This window comes from Anarhichas minor, unplaced genomic scaffold (genome assembly GCF_050575085.1).
Source record: "Anarhichas minor isolate MPS153535 unplaced genomic scaffold, ASM5057508v1 ptg000086l, whole genome shotgun sequence".
Classification (NCBI taxonomy): domain Eukaryota; kingdom Metazoa; phylum Chordata; class Actinopteri; order Perciformes; family Anarhichadidae; genus Anarhichas; species Anarhichas minor.
In genome coordinates, this window is record NW_027466532.1 from 1,248,059 (window position 1) to 1,272,679 (window position 24,621).

General features: G+C 40.9%; 1 protein-coding gene across 3 annotated transcripts in view; it reads left to right on the plus strand.

Annotated features, from left to right (window-relative positions):
- The window catches only part of LOC142938487 (ephrin type-B receptor 2-like), a 75,652-nt gene extending 52,742 nt beyond the window's left edge, over positions 1 to 22,910 (plus strand). Inside the window, exons 4-16 of one of the 3 annotated variants that reach the window (XM_076081688.1) lie at positions 4,391 to 4,546; positions 5,413 to 5,748; positions 5,885 to 6,009; positions 6,146 to 6,308; positions 6,442 to 6,550; positions 7,504 to 7,571; positions 7,694 to 7,819; positions 8,143 to 8,390; positions 9,534 to 9,749; positions 10,168 to 10,317; positions 21,625 to 21,818; positions 21,933 to 22,088; positions 22,802 to 22,910. In XM_076081688.1, the coding sequence (XP_075937803.1) occupies positions 4,391 to 4,546; positions 5,413 to 5,748; positions 5,885 to 6,009; positions 6,146 to 6,308; positions 6,442 to 6,550; positions 7,504 to 7,571; positions 7,694 to 7,819; positions 8,143 to 8,390; positions 9,534 to 9,749; positions 10,168 to 10,317; positions 21,625 to 21,818; positions 21,933 to 22,088; positions 22,802 to 22,910 (2,156 nt within the window). The remainder of the gene's footprint in view (positions 1 to 4,390; positions 4,547 to 5,412; positions 5,749 to 5,884; positions 6,010 to 6,145; positions 6,309 to 6,441; positions 6,551 to 7,503; positions 7,572 to 7,693; positions 7,820 to 8,142; positions 8,391 to 9,533; positions 9,750 to 10,167; positions 10,318 to 21,624; positions 21,819 to 21,932; positions 22,089 to 22,801) is intronic. The other 2 variants (XM_076081689.1, XM_076081690.1) reach the window with 2 other exon arrangements.
- Positions 22,911 to 24,621: the final 1,711 nt, after the last annotated feature.

Genomic DNA, 24,621 nt, shown 5'->3' on the forward strand with positions numbered 1-24,621 from the left:
AGTATGAATACAATAAGTGCAACAAACTAATACGAATACAATAAGTGCAACAAACTAAAAGGAATACAATAAGTGCAACAAACTAATACGAATACAATAAGTGCAACAAACTAATACGAATACAATAAGTGCAACATGCTAGTATGAATACAATAAGTGCAACAAACTAATACGAATACAATAAGTGCAACAAACTAAAAGGAATACAATAAGTGCAACAAACTAACACGAATACAATAAGTGCAACAAACTAATACGAATACAATAAGTGCAACAAACTAATACGAATACAATGAGTGCGACAAGCTAATACGAATACAATAAGTACAACAAACTAATACGAATACAATAAGTGCAACAAGCTAATACGAATACAATAAGTGCAACAAACTAAAAGGAATACAATAAGTGCAACAAACTAATACGAATACAATAAGTGCAACAAACTAAAAGGAATACAATAAGTACAACAAACTAAAAGGAATACAATAAGTACAACAAACTAATACGAATACAATAAGTGCAACAAACTAATACGAATACAATAAGTGCAACAAACTAAAAGGAATACAATAAGTGCAACAAACTAATACATATACAATAAGTGCAACAAACTAATACAAATACAATGAGTGCAACAAACTAATACGAATACATTAAGTGCAACAAACTAATACGAATACAATAAGTGCAACAAGCTAATACGAATACAATAAGTGCAACAAACTAATACGAATACAATAAGTGCAACAAACTAAAAGGAATACAATAAGTGCAACAAACTAATACGAATACAATAAGTGCAACAAGCTAATACGAATACAATAAGTGCAACAAACTAATACGAATACAATAAGTGCAACAAGCTAATACGAATACAATAAGTGCAACAAACTAATACGAATACAATAAGTGCAACAAACTAATACAAATACAATAAGTGCAACAAACTAATACAAATACAATAAGTGCAACAAATTAATACGAATACAATAAGTGCAACAAACTAAAAGGAATACAATAAGTGCAACATGCTAGTATGAATACAATAAGTGCAACAAACTAATACGAATACAATAAGTGCAACAAACTAATACGAATACAATAAGTGCAACATGCTAGTATGAATACAATAAGTGCAACAAACTAATACGAATACAATAAGTGCAACAAACTAATACGAATACAATAAGTGCAACATGCTAGTATGAATACAATAAGTGCAACAAACTAATACGAATACAATAAGTGCAACAAGCTAATACGAATACAATAAGTGCAACAAACTAAAAGGAATACAATAAGTGCAACAAACTAATACGAATACAATAAGTGCAACAAACTAAAAGGAATACAATAAGTACAACAAACTAAAAGGAATACAATAAGTACAACAAACTAATACAGCCGTGACCGGGTCGATCGGCCACAGGGACCTCTGAGCGACGGGGCAACCGATGCAGCAAAACGAAGTGGTCAGGCAGGGGTGTAGGGCTTGACCATGGCCTGGAGATAGGAAGGAGCTGTTCCTTTCACTGCCCTGTAGGCTAGCACCAGAGTCTTACACTGGATGCGAGCTCTTACCGGGAGCCAGTGTAGAGAACGGAGAAGGGAAGTTGTGTGGGAGAACTTGGGGTGATTGAACACCAGACGAGCTGCAGCTTTCTGGACAAGCTCCAGAGGTCTGATGGCCGACGCCGGGGCTCCGGCAAGTAGTGAGTTGCAGTAGTCAAGGCGGGAGATGACAAGAGCCTGGATGAGCACCTGCGCCGTCCCGTCCACTCCACTACATCTCAGAGGGAACTATTGTACTCTTTACTGCACCACATTTGTCTGGCAGCTTTAGTTACTAGTTACTTTGCACATTACAATTGTTCAAACCTTTCCTAACTACCCAAACTGAACAACAGAGTATGAAGGAGTTAAAATGAGCTCCACCTGAAACATCTGCAGCAGGAAGAATGATCCAAACAAATATACATATGTAATATTCATATATAATAGTAAAACACTGACAGGGATCATGTTTCTGCAAAATTTGTTTAGTAATTATTACTATTGTTTGTAGTCCAATTACCTAATTTTCTGTTTTTCAGTTCAGTGAACGAGTGCACTGAAGTCAGGCTGAATGTGTGAGGTGAGATGTGAAGGACAGCTGACAGGTGATGGTCAGTGAGAGAGGATCTGTATCTGGATTTGTTAAACTTCATCACAGAGAATGTTTGTTCACATATGTAGGTGGATCCAAAGAGAACCAACATCTTCTGAGCATGTTGCTTTAGCAGCTTAGCTGGCAAAGCCTCAGATATCCGTGCCGCTCAGCATCACCAACACATTGCAGTGACGCTGCAGCTCGCACACATTCACAAATGTACTAAAACTAAAACAGCAACAGTTGCCTTCAAAATGAAAGCAATTAAGTTTATTTTTGGAGAGCCCAAAATCACAAATTTGCCTCAGAGGGCTTTACAATCTGTACACATACGACATCCTCAGTCCCAGGACCCTCACATCGGAACAGGAAAAACTCCCCAAAAACCCCTTTATCGGGGAGAAAAGAGGAAGAAACCTTAGGGAGAGCAACAGGAGGGATCCCTCTATCAGTATGGACAGAAGTGTGTTTGATGTCATGTGTACAGAATGAATCAGAGCAACCTGGGCTCTCATAACACCTGAGCAGTGCCACAGACTGATCGACTCCATGCCACGCCGCATTGCTGCAGTAATTCAGGCAAAAGGAGCCCCAACTAAGTATTGAGTGCTGTACATGCTCATACTTTTCATGTTCATACTTTTCAGTTGGCCAAGATTTCTAAAAATCCTTTCTTTGTATTGGTCTTAAGTAATATTCTAATTTTCTGAGATACTGAATTTGGGATTTTCCTTAGTTGACAGTTATAATCATCAAAATTAAAAGAAATAAACATTTGAAATATATCAGTCTGTGTGTAATGAATGAATATAATAGACAAGTTTCACTTTTTGAATGGAATTAGTGAAATAAATCAACTTTTTGATGATATTCTAATTATATGACCAGCACCTGTATATATTGTGGCATCACAAGGGGACAGGTGGTGGAGGGGCGCTACATCCTCACCCAGGATCAGGGCCCACAACCCAAAATGGCCGCCGGGCTAGAGACTACAACTCCTAGACTGCCTCATCAGGCACCCAGCTGCAGGTGCTTAAGGCCCCTAATTGAGGCAGGGCTGGGAAACTGAATAAAGGGCAGAGGGGAGAGCACCATGAGAGAAGAGTTGGGCCCGGAGTAGGAGAGAGGATGCCTACATGGAGGAACAGATACCAAGGACTTGGCAGGGTTGGATTACTGTTTTGGTGAAGAAACCACTTTCTACTCTGGGATGCTTTATGTTTATTTCATGGACCTTTTTGTTTGATTTTTGATTTTTGAGTTAAAGGAACTGCCAGTGGGATGGACCAATAAACCTTTATTTTTGCTTATACTGTCTGATTGTGCCTGTTTTATGCTCTCTTTTGCACTGCCCCACCCTAGGGTGTGTGTGTGTGTGTGTGTGTGTGTGTGTGTGTGTGTGTGTGTGTGTGTGTGTGTGTGTGTGTGTGTGTGTGTGTGTGTGTGTGTGTGTGTGTGTGTGTGTGTGTGTGTGTGTGTGTGTGTGTGTGTGTGTGTGTGTGTGTGTGTGTGTGTGTGTGTGTGTGTGTGTGTGTGTGTGTGTGTGTGTGTGTGTGTGTGTGTGTGTGTGTGTGTGTGTGTGTGTGTGTGTGTGTGTGTGTGTGTGTGTGTGTGTGTGTGTGTGTGTGTGTGTGTGTGTGTGTGTGTGTGTGTGTGTGTGTGTGTGTGTGTGTGTGTGTGTGTGTGTGTGTGTGTGTGTGTGTGTGTGTGTGTGTGTGTGTGTGTGTGTGTGTGTGTGTGTGTGTGTGTGTGTGTGTGTGTGTGTGTGATTTTAATTGAATACCCCTGGTTTAGAGGGTCACGGGTCTGCTAAGGAAAATAGTAATAAATACTACAGTTCTCTTGCTTTCTCCTATTCTGTCTTTCATGTCTTTTCTAATCCCAGACTGTGTTCTGACATGTCTTATGATCCTGTGGACAGTGGAACTGACAGCATCTGAAGGAGTCCCAGTACATGTCGCTATGATGAGCTGACCTTGATGAGATGCAGATGTCTGGGCTAACATATGCCCTCCGGGGAAAATGTAGAGATGAAAAAGCTCGGACAGAGTATTTTTGAATCTGACTACTAATACTGATGGTTCTGATACCAAAGTAGCCAATAGCCAACATGATTTTAAACTGACACTGGACCTTTTTTTTCTTCTTGTATAGTGCATTGTATCATGCATTTTGCTGGTCTCATTTCTTTTTTCTGTCATTCCTCTTATCCACTACTGTATATCTCCAATACAGCATGTGGATCAGGCTTCTTCAAGGCTGCACAGGGAGACCACAAATGTCTGCAGTGCCCCATAAACAGCCGAACCACCAGCGAGGGAGCAACTAACTGTGTCTGTCGCAATGGCTACTACCGCAGTGACTCCGACCCTTCACAGATGCCTTGTACAAGTATGTATACACAAGTCTGTCATGTGTACCTGCTGCAAACAGCAGTGAACACCTATCCATCTGACGATCCGACGAACATGATCTGAACTGTAGTTTTGTGATCCGTTGCTTTCTAGTCTTCCGATCACTCAAAGCTCTTCATTCACACCCATTCATACACTGATGACAGGAGCTACCATGCAAGGTGCCACCTGGCCATCAGGACCATTGACACCCATTCAAACACTGTAGGCACAGCCTTCAGGAGCACAAGGACACATCGACATGGACTGGACGAGCCTACATGTCTCTTTTGGCTAGAAATCTATTTTAATAGGCCCTAATCTGCCATCAAAGAAAACACTGAATGCCTATTTGGAACTTGGGAGGGGTGCACTTCAGCCTCTTGTGGCTGAAATTAGTAGTAAAAGAACAAACACACAAAAAACATTTCACCTGCCAAACATTTTTTTCAACTGTTTTACAGATAAAAGGAAAACATAAACTTTTTTCACCTGTTCTTAAGTCATAAGCACAGGAGAGAAAACAAGATGCATCAGATTTAAAAACTGGATCATCAGAATACATTTTTTTCTAACTTGCCTCTCAACAGTTTCTGTAAACAAGTATACACATCATGAGAGTTATTGCCATGGATACCTCTCAGGTCTGTGCTTTAAAGTTAAAGATTCTTCTTTAGAAGTAAATCTGAGGTGTTTATTTCATGTATGTCATATGTTGGGTATTAGTTAAACAACACAGGCTGAAAATAAACCCAGAAGAGGCAGTAAGCTGTAGTGATGGAAAGTAGAAGTACATAAATACTAATGAATCAGTGTTACAAGTTTTAAAGTACAGTGTTAGTATAACACCCTGTTCTCTTCCAGCTGTTCCATCAGCTCCACAGAACGTGATCTCCATCGTGAATGAGACCTCTCTGAGGCTGGAGTGGAGCCCCCCACTGGAGGGCGGTGGCCGAGAAGACGTTGTCTACAACATCATATGTAAAAGCTGCGGCAGTGGGCGGGGTGGCTGCACCCGCTGTGGAGACAACGTGCAGTTTGTCCCTCGTCAGCTGGGACTAACCGACACCAGCGTCCACATCAACGACCTCCTGGCTCACACACAGTACACCTTTGAAATACAAGCTGTCAATGGAGTGTCTGACCAGAGTCCTTATTCACCACAGTACACGTCCGTCAACATCACCACCAACCAGGCTGGTGAGTCTAACCCAACGTCTTACAGGCCTGATTTCTCTTTGAGTGAAAGACCAACAGCTTCAGTTATATTTTTAGTTTCAGTGGTCAGTTTTTTCTCTACAGCCTCTAACTTCGCTTCTCCTTGTTTTCTTCTCAGCACCATCAGCAGTGTCCATCATCCACCAGGTTGGCAGAGCCCCGAACAGCGTCACCCTGTCCTGGTCCCAGCCTGATCAGCCCAATGGAGTGATTCTGGACTATGAGCTGCAGTATTATGAGAAGGTACATCAGTGCTGATGATGAAGAGTTAGTCACTTATTAAGATGGCTCATACAGACATCATGACTCCTGATTCTAAAGTGTCAATCTTACTGCTCCAGTGATTTTAGTTAAATCCATTTGTCTGATTCTTTTTCAGAACCAGGCAGAGTGGAACTCGTCTCTAACCAGGAGTCAGACCAACACAGCAGTCATACAAGGCTTGAAGCCTGGAACTATCTACGTCTTCCAGGTTCGGGCTCGGACTGTTGCTGGATTTGGACGCTTTAGTGGCAAAATGTACTTCCAAACTATGACTGAAGGTAGGAATGGCAATCAGTTTTACTGACCAACTAGATCCGCCCATACGTTCGCCCCAGGTGCTTCCTACAAGGTGATCTCATCTATCACTGAACATGAGTCACAGTTCTTGGTTTTCTGTCGTTTCACCTGTAGAAGAATATAACTCCAGTATCCAGGAGAAGCTCCCACTCATCATCGGTTCTGCTGCTGCAGGGGTAGTCTTCATCATTGCCATCACTGTCTTCATAATTGTCTGCCGCAGGTGAGCCAGTAATGTTACAGGCCGTGAAACAATATAATAATAACGTGTGTTTCCATTTAAGTACCGTTAAAAGAGTATCACCCAAAACAATGAACTAAAAAATGCTAAAAAGTTTAAACTGTCATGCCAATGAAGCCACATTGAATTTAAATTGAATTGAATTACTCATGAATCAGATACTAGGAATTGGACAACTTTTTTTTTTTTTTTAATCTCTTGATGTACTAAAATAGAAATAAAAGCTTTGGATAAGGACACCAAAACTGTACACGTAAGGTAAAACATAGACATGACTGTTAAATGCACAAATAGTGAAATAATAGGTGCATAAATCAATATTATATATATCCCCTTTCACTTGTTAATAGAAATTCTGTGGCGGCTGTGGCTCGGGATAGTGCGGGTCTACCTTTAATTATGCTGCAATCCCATGGAATCAAGTATTCTGGTATAAACCGGATATCATGTTAGTGCATGGGGACATAAGAGAATACCGACAACGGTAACGGTGGACGGCATTTCTGTCCAAAGTTTAAATATTTTATTCTCCACGACACGTTTCGCTAAATCCTTGAGTAAGACACTGAATCCCAAGTTGCTCCCCAGATGCTTCCCAGCAACCCACTGCTTCTAATGCTTAGGATGGGTTAAATGCAGAGGTCCCATTTCACTATGTTGTTTTGAGTACTATTGTATGTGACGATATGAATAAAAGGTTTTAAGTTTAAAACCACAACGGCTCAAAAACAAAGTGCTGTGCATCAGACATAAGTTCTTCTTTACTGATGTAAAACCTCACTGCCTGTGTTTTGGCAAAACAATCTCAAAACTCAAGGTCCACTTATCCGATTTTTCCAGAGCTTCATCCATATCACACGTCGTCAGTGGACGGAGCTGTACAGTTCATGGGGACGGATCTCTTGACATGCAAGCCTCTGTGTTTTTGTCCTCAGCAGGAGAAGTCCTGACAGACCAGAATCAGACTACACAGACAAACTCCAACATTACACCAGTGGTCACAGTAAGTAACACTGTTTACTGTGCACAACACGTTGATTTGGGAGAATATGTAAAAAAAATGCAGGATGCTGGTATGTTTCAGTTGTGTGTGTAGCTGTTGCTGTCTCTTCTATCTCTCTGTTGAAGTGTCACCAGGAATGAAGATCTACATCGACCCCTTCACGTATGAGGACCCTAATGAAGCAGTCAGAGAGTTTGCCAAGGAGATTGACATTTCTTGTGTCAAGATTGAACAAGTTATTGGTGCAGGTAAATGAAAACAGTGCATGGAAATGGTATCAGATAAAGGCAGTGAGGACTGAACAGAGGGCATCTTAGGGTACTTACTGGAACTCTTCAGCAGGGCTCTGAGGGTACTCACTGCTTAGTACATCAGGGCAGGCCTCGCCATATGAATGCAACATGTCATGTTACTGTCTAACAAGATAAAAACACAGTTTTCCTAACAAGATAAAAACACAGTTTTCCTGTGAAGACTATGTCAGAGAAAACACTGATGGTGATAGAGTAACTCGAAGTTTTAGATCAAGGCTTTATTGTTAGTCCACTGACTGCCCTCATCTTCCTGTAAGGTGAGTTTGGGGAGGTGTGCAGTGGAAACCTCCGGCAGCCAGGGAAGAGGGAGACCCTGGTGGCTATTAAGGCGCTGAAGGCCGGCTACACTGATCGTCAGAGGCGGGACTTCCTGAGCGAGGCGTCCATCATGGGCCAGTTCGACCACCCCAACATCATCCATCTGGAGGGGGTGGTGACCAAGAGCAGCCCTGTGATGATCATCACTGAGTTCATGGAAAACGGATCCCTGGACTCCTTCCTCAGGGTAAAGGACACACTGACAGCTCATGCATTGTACTGCACATGCTGCAATGAGGTTCTCAGTACATTTTATAATCAGTCTGCACATGCACATAGACACACAACGGCCGTGGTAAAGCTATACTATGGTAGCAATGTGGTGAACAAATCTAAACGTTTGGCAGCTTAGTACTGTATAAATGTATCTGTCCTGCATTGTGTGTACTTTGCTTCATTAAAGTGACAGTTCATGAAAGCTGGTCTCTGGGAACAGGGGGCTGGCTAGGTGGTCTCAATCACATCTCATGGTCTTTTACAGCTGATAGAACCGGCTCAAGTTGATTGAAAGCCCACAAATCAAGGCGAGTCATCAAGTTCAAGCTGCTGATATGATCAGACAGTCTGTATCACAGCTCAGATAACCAATCTCCTACAGAGAACATTTCAAGTAGCTTTTGAGAGGGTGGGTGAGGGGGGTAAAATAGTCAGTAGCAATCTACAACAAAATGTTATGCTTATCCAACATAAACTAAGAAAAATTCAATTATATGAATAGTTTATTTGATATTTTGTCATATACAGATATGCCATTATTATTTATGTTGATGACGTCCAATGTTTGACCATGAGTCGAGACTATAGTGTAATATACGGTAGCTAGTTTAGGTGCAAAGTGTGTGTGTGCTTGGTAACTAGTAACTACGCCACTGACACTCTAGACACCTTTCTCTCCATCTCGCCTCTATTCTATAATCAAAGTTTCTGCTAGCTTTCTTGGGTTCCCTCTGGTTCTCTCCATTTACCTCTACAGACATCAAACTGAATCCATCTCGCTTCACCTCAGAAGAGTCTCTTGTTTTCTAAATCAAGTCGATCAGATCTGCAATCAACTTTCAGGTTTTGGTTCAAATTGAATTCACTCCTAACTCCTTACAGGCTTTAGGATTATCCCGTTACACAGCCTCCCCATCTGATCCTCTGGTCAGGACAGAGTTTGGCCACATGGCTACCGATTGTGGTTATTCTTTCACTTCAGCAACATGTTCAGTCTCTCCAAATTCATGCAGGAGTGTTCAGTCATTTGTGTTCAGTCATTTGTGTTCAGTCATTTGCATTAGTCATCACAAAAGACAAAGTTTAACTTGATGTTTGGTTATTTTTCTTACAGCAAAATGATGGGCAGTTTACAGTGATCCAGCTGGTGGGAATGCTGCGCGGCATAGCAGCAGGAATGAAGTACCTATGTGACATGAACTACGTCCATCGGGACCTGGCAGCTAGGAACATACTGGTCAACAGCAACCTGGTGAGCAAAGTGTCTGACTTCGGCCTGTCCCGCTTCCTTGAGGACGACACATCAGACCCCACCTACACCAGCGCTCTGGTGAGTCTTCATCCTAGCTGTGTTTGATTTTAAGAGCTCTTCACAAAGCTGCTTGGAGCCTCTTTTCTTGCGAGACTGAACTCCTCAGCTAAGGGCAGGGTTGACAGGTGACCAGACTGTTTCAGTGAATGTGGAATCATAATTAAATCTATACATAGGACCATGAAAACTAACTAGATTGGATTGGATTTGATTAAAAAAGTAATTTCAATAATAAATTAAACTAAATAAATAAAACAATTAAATAATATTGGACTACTTTGTAGTTTACATTATGAATTTAAGTAAATTACTGGAAGCAAAACAGGACATAAAACAAACAAAATAGATGGGCCAATGGGTTTCTAGAAAAACATCAGTGATGGAATGACACATGTATTTCGGCCCACTGTGCCACTTTACACTTGTTTTTTTCCAGGGAGGGAAGATTCCCATCCGGTGGACGGCTCCAGAGGCCATTCAGTACAGGAAGTTCACCTCCTCCAGTGACTGCTGGAGCTATGGCATAGTCATGTGGGAGGTGATGTCATATGGAGAGAGGCCCTACTGGGACATGAGCAATCAAGATGTGAGTAAAGCCCTGTCAATCAGCCAGCAATTTGATTTGACTACATATCACAGTCGTCACATAGAAAGGTGATCCGCAAATGTATTTAATGATGGGGCCTCATTCAACCAAAATAATAATAAACGATAATATAATATTAGTAAATAAAATATTTTAAAGCTGCAATGTTTAGAATTGTATTTGTTTGTAGTATCCAGGGGGGGGGGGGGGGGGGGGGTGTTAGTCATATAGAGGGAGACACACATTTCCTCATGTGCTTTGTCTGTTCACACAATTTGCAAATTTACTGTAACTTTCCTCAAAATGATAATCTGTGTTTTTCTTCAGATGACATTAATTACATAACAAATAATGTTTTGAGAAGAAACAAGTTCACTTTTTGCTCTGCTGGTTGTTTCTTACAGGTATTTTTCTTTCAGCAGTTACAGTAGTTTATTGTGTTTATTCAGTCAGTAGTCCGTGTATGTTAAACATGTTGGTAGGATGAGGGTTAGACGGTTCAAGTGCCACAGAAGAATTTGTGAATGTTGGCATAACGTTACAAATTATAACAGTTAGTTTTACAATATTACAACTTACTTCATTGACAGTTTGGCGGAGGTAACAGTATGTCCTTTGTAACCAGCACTGAATCTGTTACTTGTCTGGCCTACTTTCATCCCTGGACACGTTCATAGCAAGTTCAGCTAACTAATATAATAAACTGAACTAATTTGCTTAGACCGGACACTCAAACTGAAGCTGATGTTGTTAACTGATCTGTTGCTGGTGAAGAGGCGTGTATAGTAATTCAGTCAGGTGGCACTAAAATATGCTCCTGTGACTGTGATTGCACAGTCCACCATTGTGACCACATTTAGTTGATTTCTTTTTTTCATTCAGTCTACATTACGTTTTTTATTTCAAAAATAAAACATTTAATTAGGGCCCGAGCACCGACGTAGTCGGAGCGGAGGACCTATTGTTATTCGATTGTTTATTAGGGCCCGAGCACCGACGTAGTCGGAGCGGAGGACCTATTGTTTTTCGATTGGTTATTATTATTATTATTATTATTATTATTATTAGTGTTTCGTCGCAAAAAAGAGGTGCTTGGGATACTGGCAAAATGTCGAAATTTGGCACGCAAGCCAGAATTTGCGAAAATTGCAGTCTGATTGGGGTGTCCAGCTGTATGAAATATTGGCTCGATAGCGCCCCCTATTGAGTAGCCCCAACATCGGGTTTCACCTAGCTGTATGAAATTTGGTAGGTATGTGGAACGTGATGAGACGCACAAAAAATCCTCTTGGAGTTTTTCATTAAACCAAACAGGAAGTCGGCCATTTTGAATTTGATGACGTTTTTAGACCATTTCAAGGCGTCATACTTTAACGAACTCCTCCTAGAGATTTAACCCGATTGACTTCAGATTTGGTCAGTATGCTCTTGTGACCTTGGCAGTGAAAAGTTACTCAAAGATCAAAAAGTTATCGAACTATGTATCCGTGGCGTGGCGTCAAAAAAACACCATTCGCCGCGAAACAGGAAGTTGTTGTAACTCGGCCATACATTGTCGAATCTGCTCCAAATCTCTTATATGTCATAACATCCTGACCCAGACCACATCTCTATGATAATTTAGAATCATAGTAATCGCGCCACCTAGTGGCAACTGGAAGTTGTAAGTTGTGTACTTTGACATCCTGCTCCTCACAGATTAATCAGATCCCTCTAAAATGTTGTCAGAACAACCTTAAGACCTTGTTAATGCTTCATTGTGAAGATTGTAAGAAGTTGTTGAAGGGTGGCGACGTGGCGGCTTGGCGAATTTCGATCCTTCGCCATGAACGAATAAACTGATGTAACTCAACTCCACATCATCAGATCTTTATCATATTTCACATGTTTGATTAGACTCCAGGCCTGAAGACATCTGCAGGCCAATTTTGAATCATAGTCATAGCGCCACCTACTGGTAACAGGAAGTTAAAGTCTTTATACTTTGGCTTGTTTCTCTTAGTAGGTAAATCAAATCAATATCAAATTAGTTCCACACAAATATAAGAAGTTCATAATGCCAGTTCATGAAGCTTTTGATGTTTCGTCGAACGCCGTTGCCGTGGCGATGCAGTCTTCGCCATTAACAACGAAGGTAATTTTGAGAGGCTAAAAATGCTCGAAACATAAGCAAACTTGGCAAGCAGATTACAAGCTCGAAATGAAGTTAGAGAATATGATTTTATTGGTTCAGAGTGGCAAATGGGCTCAATAGCGCCCCCCTACAAAATTTCGACGAAGCAGCCCTCGCAGTACGTTTGACCTAGATGTATGAAATTTGGTAGGAACATGTATCACATATGGACTTAAATAAAAGTATATTGGGGCCATGCTCTAAACCCAACCGGAAGTCAGCCATTTTGAATTCTTTATGAATTTCTAGTGTCGTTTTTGTCATTTCCAGGCGCTGCACTTTAACGAACTCCTCCTAGGAAATGAATCAGATCAACTTCAAATTTGGTCGGTACAGTCTAAAGACCTTTGTGATGAAAAGTTACTCAAAACTTGTTGTTTCGTGAAAAGCTGTTGCCGTGGCGACGCATTCTTCACCATGAAAAATTAAGGTGTTTTTGAGAGGCTAGAAATGCTCCAAACATAAACAAACTTGGCATACACATTTAAAGCCCAAAATGTAGTTATATAATATGATTTTATTGGTTCAGAGTGGCAAATCGGCTCAATAGCGCCCCCTACAAAATTTCAACGAAGCAGCCCTCGCTGTACGTTTCACATAGATTTACAAAATTTGGTAGGCACATGTGGACTTTTAAAAAAAAAAGTCTTAGGGGTTCATGCTCTAAACCCAACCGGAAGTGAACAATTTTGAATTTTGTATGAATTTCTCGTGTTTTTTTTTCCATTTCCAGGTGCTGTACTACAAACTCCTAGGGAATTAATCCGATCAGTTTAGAATTTGGTCAGAGCAATCTAAAGACCTTAGCGATTAAAAGTTACTTAAAGCTTGAGGTTTCATTGAACAACATGGACTTGGTGTGGCAGCCATTTTACATGGTTCACCATCATCCATCAAGCTGTTGTAACTCAACTGTACTTTGTCAAAACTCTCCCAAACTTGACATGCTTGATTACTGTCATGATTTTAGGACTTCTGCATGCCAATATTAACTCATAGTCATAGCGCCACCTACTGATGACCATGGCTGTAAGCAGGATTCTATAAATACAGCGGCCCAAACACTGAACTTATTGAAAGGGTTTGTGGGCACACCATGAGAAAAGAATGACTTCTCTGATCTAAATATGTGCATAGTAAGATGCTTGGAGAGCAGAAATTAGATAAGTGGTTGTCAAGCTACTGTCGGTGTGCATTAGCATAAATGATCTGTCCAGAGCTTCTTCATGACAATCAGGTTAAACGTTATAATGAATGCTTCACACTACAATCTAAAGTTACAGAACAACTTAAAATGAAAAGTGTTAAATTAAAGTGTTCAAGTAACAGCAAATGGCACTACTGTTTTGTTAACTTTCATGTAAGTCCAAATACAATCAGCAGGACACTGCAGGGAGTTGAACCCCATCCCAGTAAACTGACAGTCTGTTATGTTACAAACACTGAAGCACATTCACGCACATTCATTTTCTTAATGATCTTTAAAGGCTTACATTTATGATTGTATCGGATCTACACTCAAAACATTTGAGGCTTAAGAACTGGCAACATGATCTTGCTACGCTGCTGATCTATGCAGGAAATATCTCACTCGTGCACGCAGTGTGATGGTCACAGAAATTCATGGCCGCGTCACCCAGAGTCCTGCCGGTACCAGGAAATACCGTTTAACTCGTGCACGCAGTGTATGACGGTCACAGAAATGCATGGCCAGAGTCCTGCTAGTACCCTCGACGTGCGTGAAGTTGCGAGGGCCCGATCAATGCTACTCGCAGCTTTAATTTTTATTATTATTCTTATTCTACCACTTTCATCGCAAAAATGAGGTGCTTGGGATACTGGAAAACTTCTGAAATTTGGCACGCAAGCCAGAATTTGCGAAAATTGCAGTCTGATTGGGGTGTCCAACTGCGGTATGAAATATTGGCTCAATAGCGCCCCCTATTGAGTAGCCCCAACACCGGGTTTCACCTAGCTGTATGAAATTTGGTAGGTATGTGGAACATGATGAGACGCACAAAAAAATCCTCTTGGAGTTTTTCATTAAACCAAACAGGAAGTCGGCCATTTTGACTTTTATGACGTTTTTTGACCGTTTCAAGGCGTCACACTTTAACGAACTCCTCCCAGAGATTTGACCCGATTGACTTCAGATTCGGTCAGTATGCTCTTGAGACCGTGGCAGTGAAAAGCTACTCAAAGATCAAAAAGTTATCGAACTATGTATCCGTGGCGTGGCGTCAAAAAAACACCATTCGCCGCGAAACAGGAAGTTGTTGTAACTCAGCCATACATTGACTAATCTGCTCCAAATCACTCATATATCATAACATCCTGACGCGGAACACATCTATAAGACAATTTAGAATCATAGTAATAGCGCCACCTAGTGGCAACTGGAAGTTGTAAGTTGTGTACTTTGACATCCTGCTCCTCACAGATTAATCAGATCCCTCTAAAATGTTGTCAGAACAGCCTTAAGACTTTGATAATGCTTCATTGTGAAAATTGTAAGAAGTTGTTGAAGGGCGGCGACGTGGCGGCTTGGCGAATTTCGATCCTTCGCCATGAACGAATAAACTGATGTAACTCAACTCCACATCATCAGATCTTTACCAGATTTCACATGTTTGATTAGACTCCCGGCCTGAAGACATCTGCAGGCCAATTTTGAATCATAGTCATAGCGCCACCTACTGGTAACAGGAAGTTAGTCTTTATACTTTGGCTTGTTTCTCTTAGTAGGTAAATCAAATCAACATCAAATTACTTCCACACAAATGTAAGAAGTTCATAAGACCAGTTCATGAAGCTTTTGATGTTTCGTCGAACGCCGTTGCCATGGCGACGCAGTCTTCGCCGTGAAAAACGAAGGTCATTTTGAGAGGCTAAAAATGCTCGAAATATAAGCAAACTTGGCATACACATTTATAGCCCAAAATGTAGTTATATAATATGATTTTATTGGTTCAGTGACAAATCGGCTCAATAGCGCCCCCTACAAAATTTCGACGAAGCAGCCCTCGCTGTACGTTTCACATAGATTTACAAAAGCTGGTAGGCACATGTATCACATGTGGACTTAAAATAAAGTCTCTTGGGACCATGCTCTAAACCCAACCGGAAGTCAGCCATTTTGAATTCTTTATGAATTTCTCGTGTCGCTTTTACAATTTTCAGGCGCTCTACTTTAACGAACTCCTTCTAGGGAATTAATCAGATCAACTTCAAATTTGGTCAGTACAATCTAAAGACCTTTGTGATGAAAAGTTACTCAAAGCTTGTTTCGTGAAAGGATGTTGCCATTCTTCACCATGAAAGATTAAGGTGTTTTTGAGAGGCTAGAAATGCTAAGAACAAAACCAAACTTGTCACACACATTTAAAATCCTGAATGTAGTTATCTGATGTGCTTTTAATGCTTCAGAGTGGCAAGTCGGCTCGATAGCGCCCCCTACAATATTTCGACGATGCAGCCCTCGCAGTACGTGTCACCTAGATGTATGCAATTTGGTAAGCAGATGTATCCCATGTAGACTTAAAAAAAAGTCGTAGGGGTCTAAGCTCTAAACCCAACCAGAAGTCAGCCATTTTGAATTTTGTATGAATTTCTCATGTTTTTTTTCCATTTCCAGGTGCTGTACTACGAACTCCTCCTAGGGAATTAATCCGATCAATTTAGAATTTGGTCAGAACAATCTAAAGACCTTAGCGATTAAAAGTTACTAAAAGCTTTAGGTTTCATCGAACGACATGGATATGGTGTGATGGCCATTTTACATGGTTCGCCATCATCCATCAAGCTGTTGTAACTCGACTCTACTTTATCAATACTGTCCCAAACTTAACATGCTTGTTGACTGTCATGGCTTTAGGACTTCCGCATGCCAATATTACCTCATTGTCAAAGCGCCACCTACTGATAAGCACGGACGTAAGCAGGATTCTATAATGACAGCGGCCCAAACACTGAACTTATTGAAAGGGTTTGTGGGCACACCATGAGAAAAAGACTTCTCTGATCTAAATATGTGCAAACTAAGATGCTTGGAGAGCAAAAGTTAGATAACAGTGGATTTTCAAACCATGTCAGTGGGCATTAGTATAAATTATCTGTCCAGAGCTTCTTCATGACAATCAGGTTAAATGTTATAATGAATGCTTCACACTACAATCTAAAGTTACAGAAGAACTTAAAATGAAAACAGTGTTAAATTAAAGTGTTCAAGTAACAGCAAATGGCACTACTGTTTTGTTAACCTTCAAGTAAGTCCAAATAAAATCAGGACACTGCAGGGAGTTGAACCCCATCCCAGTAAACTGACAGTCTGTTATGTTACAAACACTGAAGCACATTCACACACATTCATTTTCTTAATGATCTTTAAAGGCTTACATTTATGATTGTATCGGATGTACACTCAAAACATTTGAGGCTTAAGACCTGGCAACATGATCTTGCTACGATGCTGGTCGACGCAGGAAATATCATCTGACTCGTGCACGCAGTGTATGATGCTCACAGAAATGCATGGCCGCGTCACACAGAGTCCTGCCAGTACCCTCGATGTGCGTGATGTTGCGAGGGCCCGATCAATGCTGCTTGCAGCTTTAATTAATATTGAAATTAAAAATAAAATTGAAAAGTAAAATTAAAACAATTAGATACTGCGTCAAATTGGAAATGTAATTGAATAAAACATTTAATTGACTTAGAAACTGAAATTAGATTAGGCAAGGCAAGGCAAGTTTATTTATAGCACATTTTAACAACAAGGTAATTCAAAGTGCTTCACACAAAACCATTAAAAGCATCAAAACATAAGGCAAAAGAAAAGGAGATTTAAAAACAATTAAGAACATTAATTGAAACATTAAAAACAGTCATTAAAACAGAAAGCAGTGTAAGAAATAAAATACAGTAGTAAAATGCAGAAATGGATTAATATCCTTGAATGTGGTTCAATTAAAGGCAGCAGCAAACAGTCTTGATTTAAAGGAGCTGAGGGTCTCAGCAGACCTGCAGCTTTCTGGACTTTGTTCCAGATATGTGGAGCAGAAGAACTGAACGCTGCTTCTCCATGTTTAGTTCTGACTCTGGGAACAGGAATTAGACCGGTCCCAGACGACCTAAGGGGTCGGGATGGTTCATAAGCAGCAGATCAGAGATGTATTTTGGCCCTAAACCATTCAGTGCTTTATAAACCAACAGCAGGATTTTAAAGTCAAGTCTTTGCTGGACAGGAAGCCAGTGCAAAGACCTCAGAACTGGAGTGATGTGATCCACTTTCCTGGTCTTAGTGAGGACTCGAGCTGCAGCGTTCTGAATCAGTTGCAGCTTTCTGACAGACTTACATCTGCAGTAGCGTTACTACTGTGTTCATTTGTCTATCGTGTTGTTTTTATGAATAATATCAATGGCTCATGCTCTAGCGCTGCAGTGTTGCTTGGTTGATTTGTCATGCTTGACATTTTATGTTGTCATATATATGTGACTGGTTATTGTGAGTTTGTTCTTGTCATTGTGTTAATTACATTGATTCTGACTTGTCCGTTAATGATGAAGCATCCCGCCATCGCGGGGTTATTTTGGACATTTGATTCTCTGTTTGAATCAGTAGGGAACAGCTAACTGCTGTTGTTTCCCCGCTAAGCTAGTTTAGCTTAGCCTCCCTGAACACACGCGGGTCCTCAGCTGTTTTTTGTTATTGTTCCGGGTTCAAAAGGTCACACAGCCCGTTGTCTGTTACGTGAGCGCAGTCCACCGAAAACATTATATTTCCCACAATTTAAGCTTCTGCATTTTCCAAATGCACTAGCATTATTCAAACGTATTGTTCGGTTCGTAAGCCTCATACCGAACGGTTTAATACGAATACGTGTATTGTCACATCCCTAGAAACAAATAACCGTAGGACAGCACAGAAGGCCCAGGTATAAAATGCACGGCCCGCCACTGATGCATGTAGATGTTGAACAGAAGAGGCCCCAGTATTGAACCTTGGGGAACACCACATGTCATTTTAGTCAGCTCTGATGTGTAATTAGCTACAGACACAAAGTATTCTCGGTCCTTCAAGTAGGATTCAAACCAGTTAAGTGCTGTGCCAGAGAGTCCGACACAGATTTTTAGTCTTTCTAGTAGTATGTCATGGTCGACCGTGTCGAATGCAGCACTGAGATCCAGTAATACTAAGACTGAAATTCAGCCATTGTTTGTGTTTAAGTGGATGTCGTTGAAAACCTTAACAAGAGCAGTTTCAGTACTGTGGTGCTGTCGAAAGCCTGACTGGAAGACATCAAAGCAGTTATTTACGGCCAAGAATTTGTTCAGCTGTTGGAAAACTGCTTTTTCAATTATTTTACTTAAAAATGGAAGGTTTGATATTGGCCTATAATTGTTCATTGTTGCGGAGTCTAAACTAGCCTTTTTTAGGAGCGGTTTAATAACTGCAGTTTTTAGTGCTTGTGGGAAGACACCTGAGAGAAGGGATGTATTTACAATTTGTAAAAGATCAGTGGTCATGCAGTTTGAAATATTTTTGAAAAAGTGTGTTGGTAGAATATCCAAGCAGCAGGAGGATGACTTCAGATGTTGTATAATGTCTTCTAGGCTTCTACGGTCGATTGAATGAAATTGTGTCATGATATTTGAAGGGATGTTATTCAGAGATGGAGATCTTTGCTTACCCGAGACAACCTTCACTTTAGTGGGTGCAATGGCATCAATAACATTTTTAACTTTAGAATTGAAGCTATCTACAAGCTCATTGACTGAGATGCAAGAGAGGGCTGGTGTGGAGGAGAACTTCTGAATAAATAGTTCAAGTATTTATTCTCTGTGCAGAGAAGGCTTCACCGTCATACAGACTGCAGCACAGTCTGCAGAGGATGAGCCGAGAGTTCAGTTTGTCTCCTGCTCTTGAACATCTCAGCACACAGTAGGGGGGAAGATCAGTTGATCAGCAGTTTCAAGCTCCCCATTGACACCTCCAGTCATCCCATTCCTCTTCTGAGCCTTGTCACACAAAGACATGTCTTTGTTACCTTTGATTATCTCTGGGAATCTTCACACCTAAACACTCTCTGGTGAAACTGCAACCCCCATTTGGTTACTTCCTCTTATCAAAGCAAAGGCAGAGATAACTCATATGGTCCTGTTACCACTCTCCTCAGTACACAGTCATATGTCACATATAGTTTTGTTAGTGAGTAAGGCACATAAGCTAAATAACAGTAGGAATGTTCTAGCACAACTCAATTTCCTATCACAGTGGGTCCTGTCACATGCTGAGTCAGATCATAGTTATCAAGGACACCACATAGTTCTATAGACCCTCTGTCCTGGGGATTATCAACATGGATATTAAAATCACCAACAATAACAACACAGTCAAAATCAATACAGATTATAGACAGCAGTTCAGTAAACTCATCAAAGAAGGTTGCACAGTATTTAGGCGGTCTGTAAATGTTTAGGAATAAAGCTCGAGTGGAATTCAGAGCCACATATTCAAAAGAAGTAAAATGACCAAAGGACATCTGCTTGCATTGAAGAGAATCATTAAATAAAATAGCAACTCCACCTCCTTTCTTATGCGCTCTTGTTTCACTCATGAAACTGAAGTTGTGAGGTGTTGATTCTATAAGAACAGCTGCACTGTTATCTTGGTTTAACCAAGTTTCAGTTAAAAACAAAATGTCCAGTTTGTGCCTAACAATAAAATCATTGATTCAAAATGTTTTTCAGCATTTAATATAATGCTTAATAAAGCTAAGTTTAATGTGTTTAAAGCTTTATTTGCCCAATTTATTTGGACAGGCTGACGAGGAATGAATGTTAAGTTTGCAAGTTTACTATTGTTTCTTCGCAGCCTCACCTTTCTTTTTCTATAAACTATCAGGACAGGAATTGAGAAGGCTAGCTGCATACAGGGCCCCGACTTTTCCTGGAGAGAGTCATTAGTGTCATTAGCCTTGTAGCCTGGACCCAGAAGATATCAATTATTGCCTTTATCAGGTAGGGCAGACAGGGAGCCGTAGTGGAGGTGGGGGACGGGCAGGGCGCTTTAACTTCGCCGATTGTGTCAAAACTGGCTGAGGACTTGGAGCCAGTGGTTTGGCTGGGGCTGTATGGCGAGGAGTGTGGCGAGGAGTGAATTTGGTTCCAGCAATGACCAGCTCTTTCATGTGGTCAGTGAACTCCAGGTGGGGGGAGGATGGGGAGAGTGTGAGTAGAGAGGAAAGGGACCTGGATGGAGTCTGGGGGGTGGAAGTAGGTGCTGGTGAGGGAGGTAAAGACTCCTCCTCTCGGAAGGGTGGAGAAACTGGGAGATCAGAGGCGGTCCCTGATGAGGTTGGAAACTTCTCCTCTTGGCTCTTTATCTCTTGTTTAGACTCCTCTTGTCTCTTGTCTTTGGCAGTAGGAACAGATGGATGACGCAGGAAGAAAAATAGGTTAGAGGTAAACAGTTTTACCCCTGACTTGTTCAGGCAAACTCCATGTGCCATAAAAAGATGTCTGATTAACAAGATTTATTAACAACATTGTTGTTAATAACATTAACAACAATGTATTATTAATGTGTTATTATGTGTTATTAATTAAGTTGGATTATAAATGACATCAAATCAAACAAAGGAATACAAATGATTTTCAATGAAAAGCCATTATTATGAAAAAATATTGTGTGCAAATATGTCAGATGAGAATATTAAAATGAATTTCATTTGTCAGTATGTCCAGTACAGAGATCCGGGTTGTGTTTAGAATTAAACTACTAACCTTAAAAAGCATGCTGGTCAGCAGCTCCAACTCTGGTAACCAAAGTGTCTCAGGTTCAAATCTCTACCTCTATACCTGGTAATCAACTAGATACAGTGTGTAAAAGAAGACAGTTAGTTGTTGGTCAAGAAAAACTCTTTGTTGTTGTGTAGTGTTTTTAAAAGTGTTTAAATCACCATTTGGCACCATCTATAATGTGGTTTATCTCAGAAAGCAACAACCAAATGTCGGTTTCAGTTCCTTTGATTGTGGTTTTGATTGTGTGTCTTATCTGTTGAGTTATTAATAACTGGATCAGGTTCCAGTCATGTTCTGAGACTCAACATTAGTTTTCACCTAAATTCTTCTAGGTTATCAATGCCATAGAGCAGGACTACAGGTTGCCACCCCCTATGGATTGTCCTAGTGCATTGCATCAGCTGATGCTGGATTGCTGGCAGAAAGAACGCAACAACCGGCCCAAATTCAGCCAGATTGTCAGCACCCTGGACAAGATGATCCGCAACCCCAACAGCCTCAAGGCCACGACACCACTGTCATCAAGGTATGAAAAGGAGAGGACCTCCATCAATTCACACTGTGGATGACCTACACCCTTCACAAATCAACCTTCTTACAAGATGTTGTCTTCTTCCTTTGTCTTCTTTCTGTCCACCAGTGTTCACTTACCTCTGCTTGATCGCACCGCTCCAGACTTCTCCTCATTCAGCATAGTGGATGAGTGGCTGGACGCCATCAAGATGGGCCAGTACAAGGAGAACTTTACCAACGAAGGCTTCACCAGCTTTGATGTGGTGTCTCAAATGACCATGGAGTATGTTAGATACTTTTAATATATCCACACTGTGACGAAGACAGATCACACTTAGAGAGATGTGGTGATGATACGGATCATCATGGTCATTGTTAGCTATATGTGATTTAAATCTAGTGACTCGCCTCGTGAGGTACAAGTGGTATTACGGCACAGGACGGGCTTGCTTGGCTAGGTTGTTAGCATGCTCATTTCACTAGATATTACTGCAACATAATACATAGACGTCTTTGATATAACGTCAACACTGTAACCTCCTTACATTCTGTTGATAACATTAGTTCAGTTGTTTTAACCTTAATCTCCGGCCAGACCTTCCACATTGCACCCTTAGCGGAAATGTCAGCCGATACTCTTCTAACATATCTGTGCTAAACCAACTTATTATAATATAACGATGAATTGATTGCATTAGATAATTAAGAAGAATGCTTTACTGGGTTATCTTTGATCAATTCCAATTACATTAACATTATAATTACACAGCAACTTAAAGTCAAAACATAGCTTCAATAATTCTTCACAAAAAACATGCAGATGAGTTTTAGTACAATCTGCATATGTTCCTCAAACAGGGCAAAGGCGGCCTGTAAGTAGCCTGAGAGACTAAACTTAAGGCAAAACGCTCCAATGCGACTCAGGAAGCCTTGAAGGTCTTGAAGTGTTCATCTTGTGGTATACTGAGGTGGAATTGACAAAATGTTTTTCTTTAGGGACATCATCAGAGTGGGAGTGACATTGGCCGGCCACCAGAAGAAGATCCTCAACAGCATCCAGTCCATGAGGGCCCAGATGAACCAGATCACTTCAGTGGAGGTGTGACCTTGCAGACCAGGAGCACACACTCTGTTTACAGGAGGAAACCCAGAAGCCACCCGCCACCAACCCTGCATTCTCCTGGAACCCTCTGAGGACACAGACTGTGACTTCAGTCCGCCCCTCCCCCTCCAAACTCTCTCCAGAAGGTTCTATCAGTCTGCAGCACCTGCAGATGTTTGGTAGTTTCCTTGTAGCTGCTGTATGTTCAGGGAACAGTCATGCTGGGGGGCTTGTAGTTGACCATAAACACAGCCATCTAAACCCAGTCTTCAAACAGCGCCGTCCATGTCTATTCTTTTGGATTTATTCTGTTCAATGATAACTCACTATACTTGGCTCCACTACCACTAAGTTCAAACATTCAGTGAGAAATCACTTTCCAAAACTGTCCTTGCACTTTGAATTTTTTGTACAACACTCACTGTTGGAAATGAAAATGAATGAATACGAAAAAAGCAACCTATTTAGTTTAATGGAGAATTCATAGGTGCTTACTGACAGCAGGCTCTGACTGCTAGCTGTCACACAGTGATGTCGGTCCTCCAGATTTTGACTGAGAAGCCACAGGTCACAGTGCTGGACCCTCGTGGTTTTAGTTACCTATTCAGACTTCTACTCAACAACATTTTCTACTCTTAATAACGGCAGTTTTACAGCAATAGACATGAAAGGGATCTGCATTATGTAACTCCCTCTCCATTTATCAGTTTGATTTTTGCCGGAATTCCAAAATCTACACAAGATTCAAATAAAGTGCTGACGCACAAAGGGACACACGGGGAATTATGCACCCAATCACTAGTTAATGTGTCTGATGTGAAACATAAAGCCAGTGCCGTGCATTAGGAAGAGGATCTGTAAGTGTGTATTTTATTCTGTTTTGTTTGGCTGCACTGTAAACATATTCATTTACTTGCTGTAACAGGTCATAACCACAGGTGGCACTAAATCCATCACTGTAAATGTGAGAAACCATGAGACCAACACATCAATACAAACAAATCTAAATATTAAATATAATAATGTAGGGGAGAAATTGTAATGTTCAAGAATCAATGGCAGTGGCCAAACAATATCCAACACCACAAAATGACATGTCAAAAAAGCACAGAAAGGTTTGAGCAGAACATACTGCAGCCATGTGCTCTGTGGCCGTGCTTACTACGAGTGCAGCAGCGGTAAGAGCTCGTTGCTCTACTACCAAAGATGAAGTTGTGTGCACTGGTAAAGCACAGTGCCCGGTTTCTATTTAGTTGGTCCAGCTGCAATTAAACCGCTGTTAACATTACAGTACTGTTACTCAGACGGAGGTTGTGTTGATCTTTGCTCATTGTGTTTGTTGGCCCCCAGACTGGAAGGAAGTGAAGAGATTTTGCCCTTTAAAAGGTCACAACATATTTCAATGTGTGTGCTGTCACAAGCTGCAGATGTTGTTTTCACTAAACATCTGAGACAAATGAAAGAACCACGCATCTGTCAACCCACAGACTTCCTTAGTGGCCTCCTTAATGAATCCCTTGAGCTGGTCATCTGAAAATGCCATAAAATGGCATGACTACTGATATTTTTATGTTTTACACAAATCTTCTTACCGAGAAGATACCATTGTTAACCTTGACATACACCTGAAATGCACGATATGCAAATGTGGATCGGACCATACACTGTCTGTCCTTCACTGAGATTTCACTGTGAAGCATTAGAGTTACTTCAA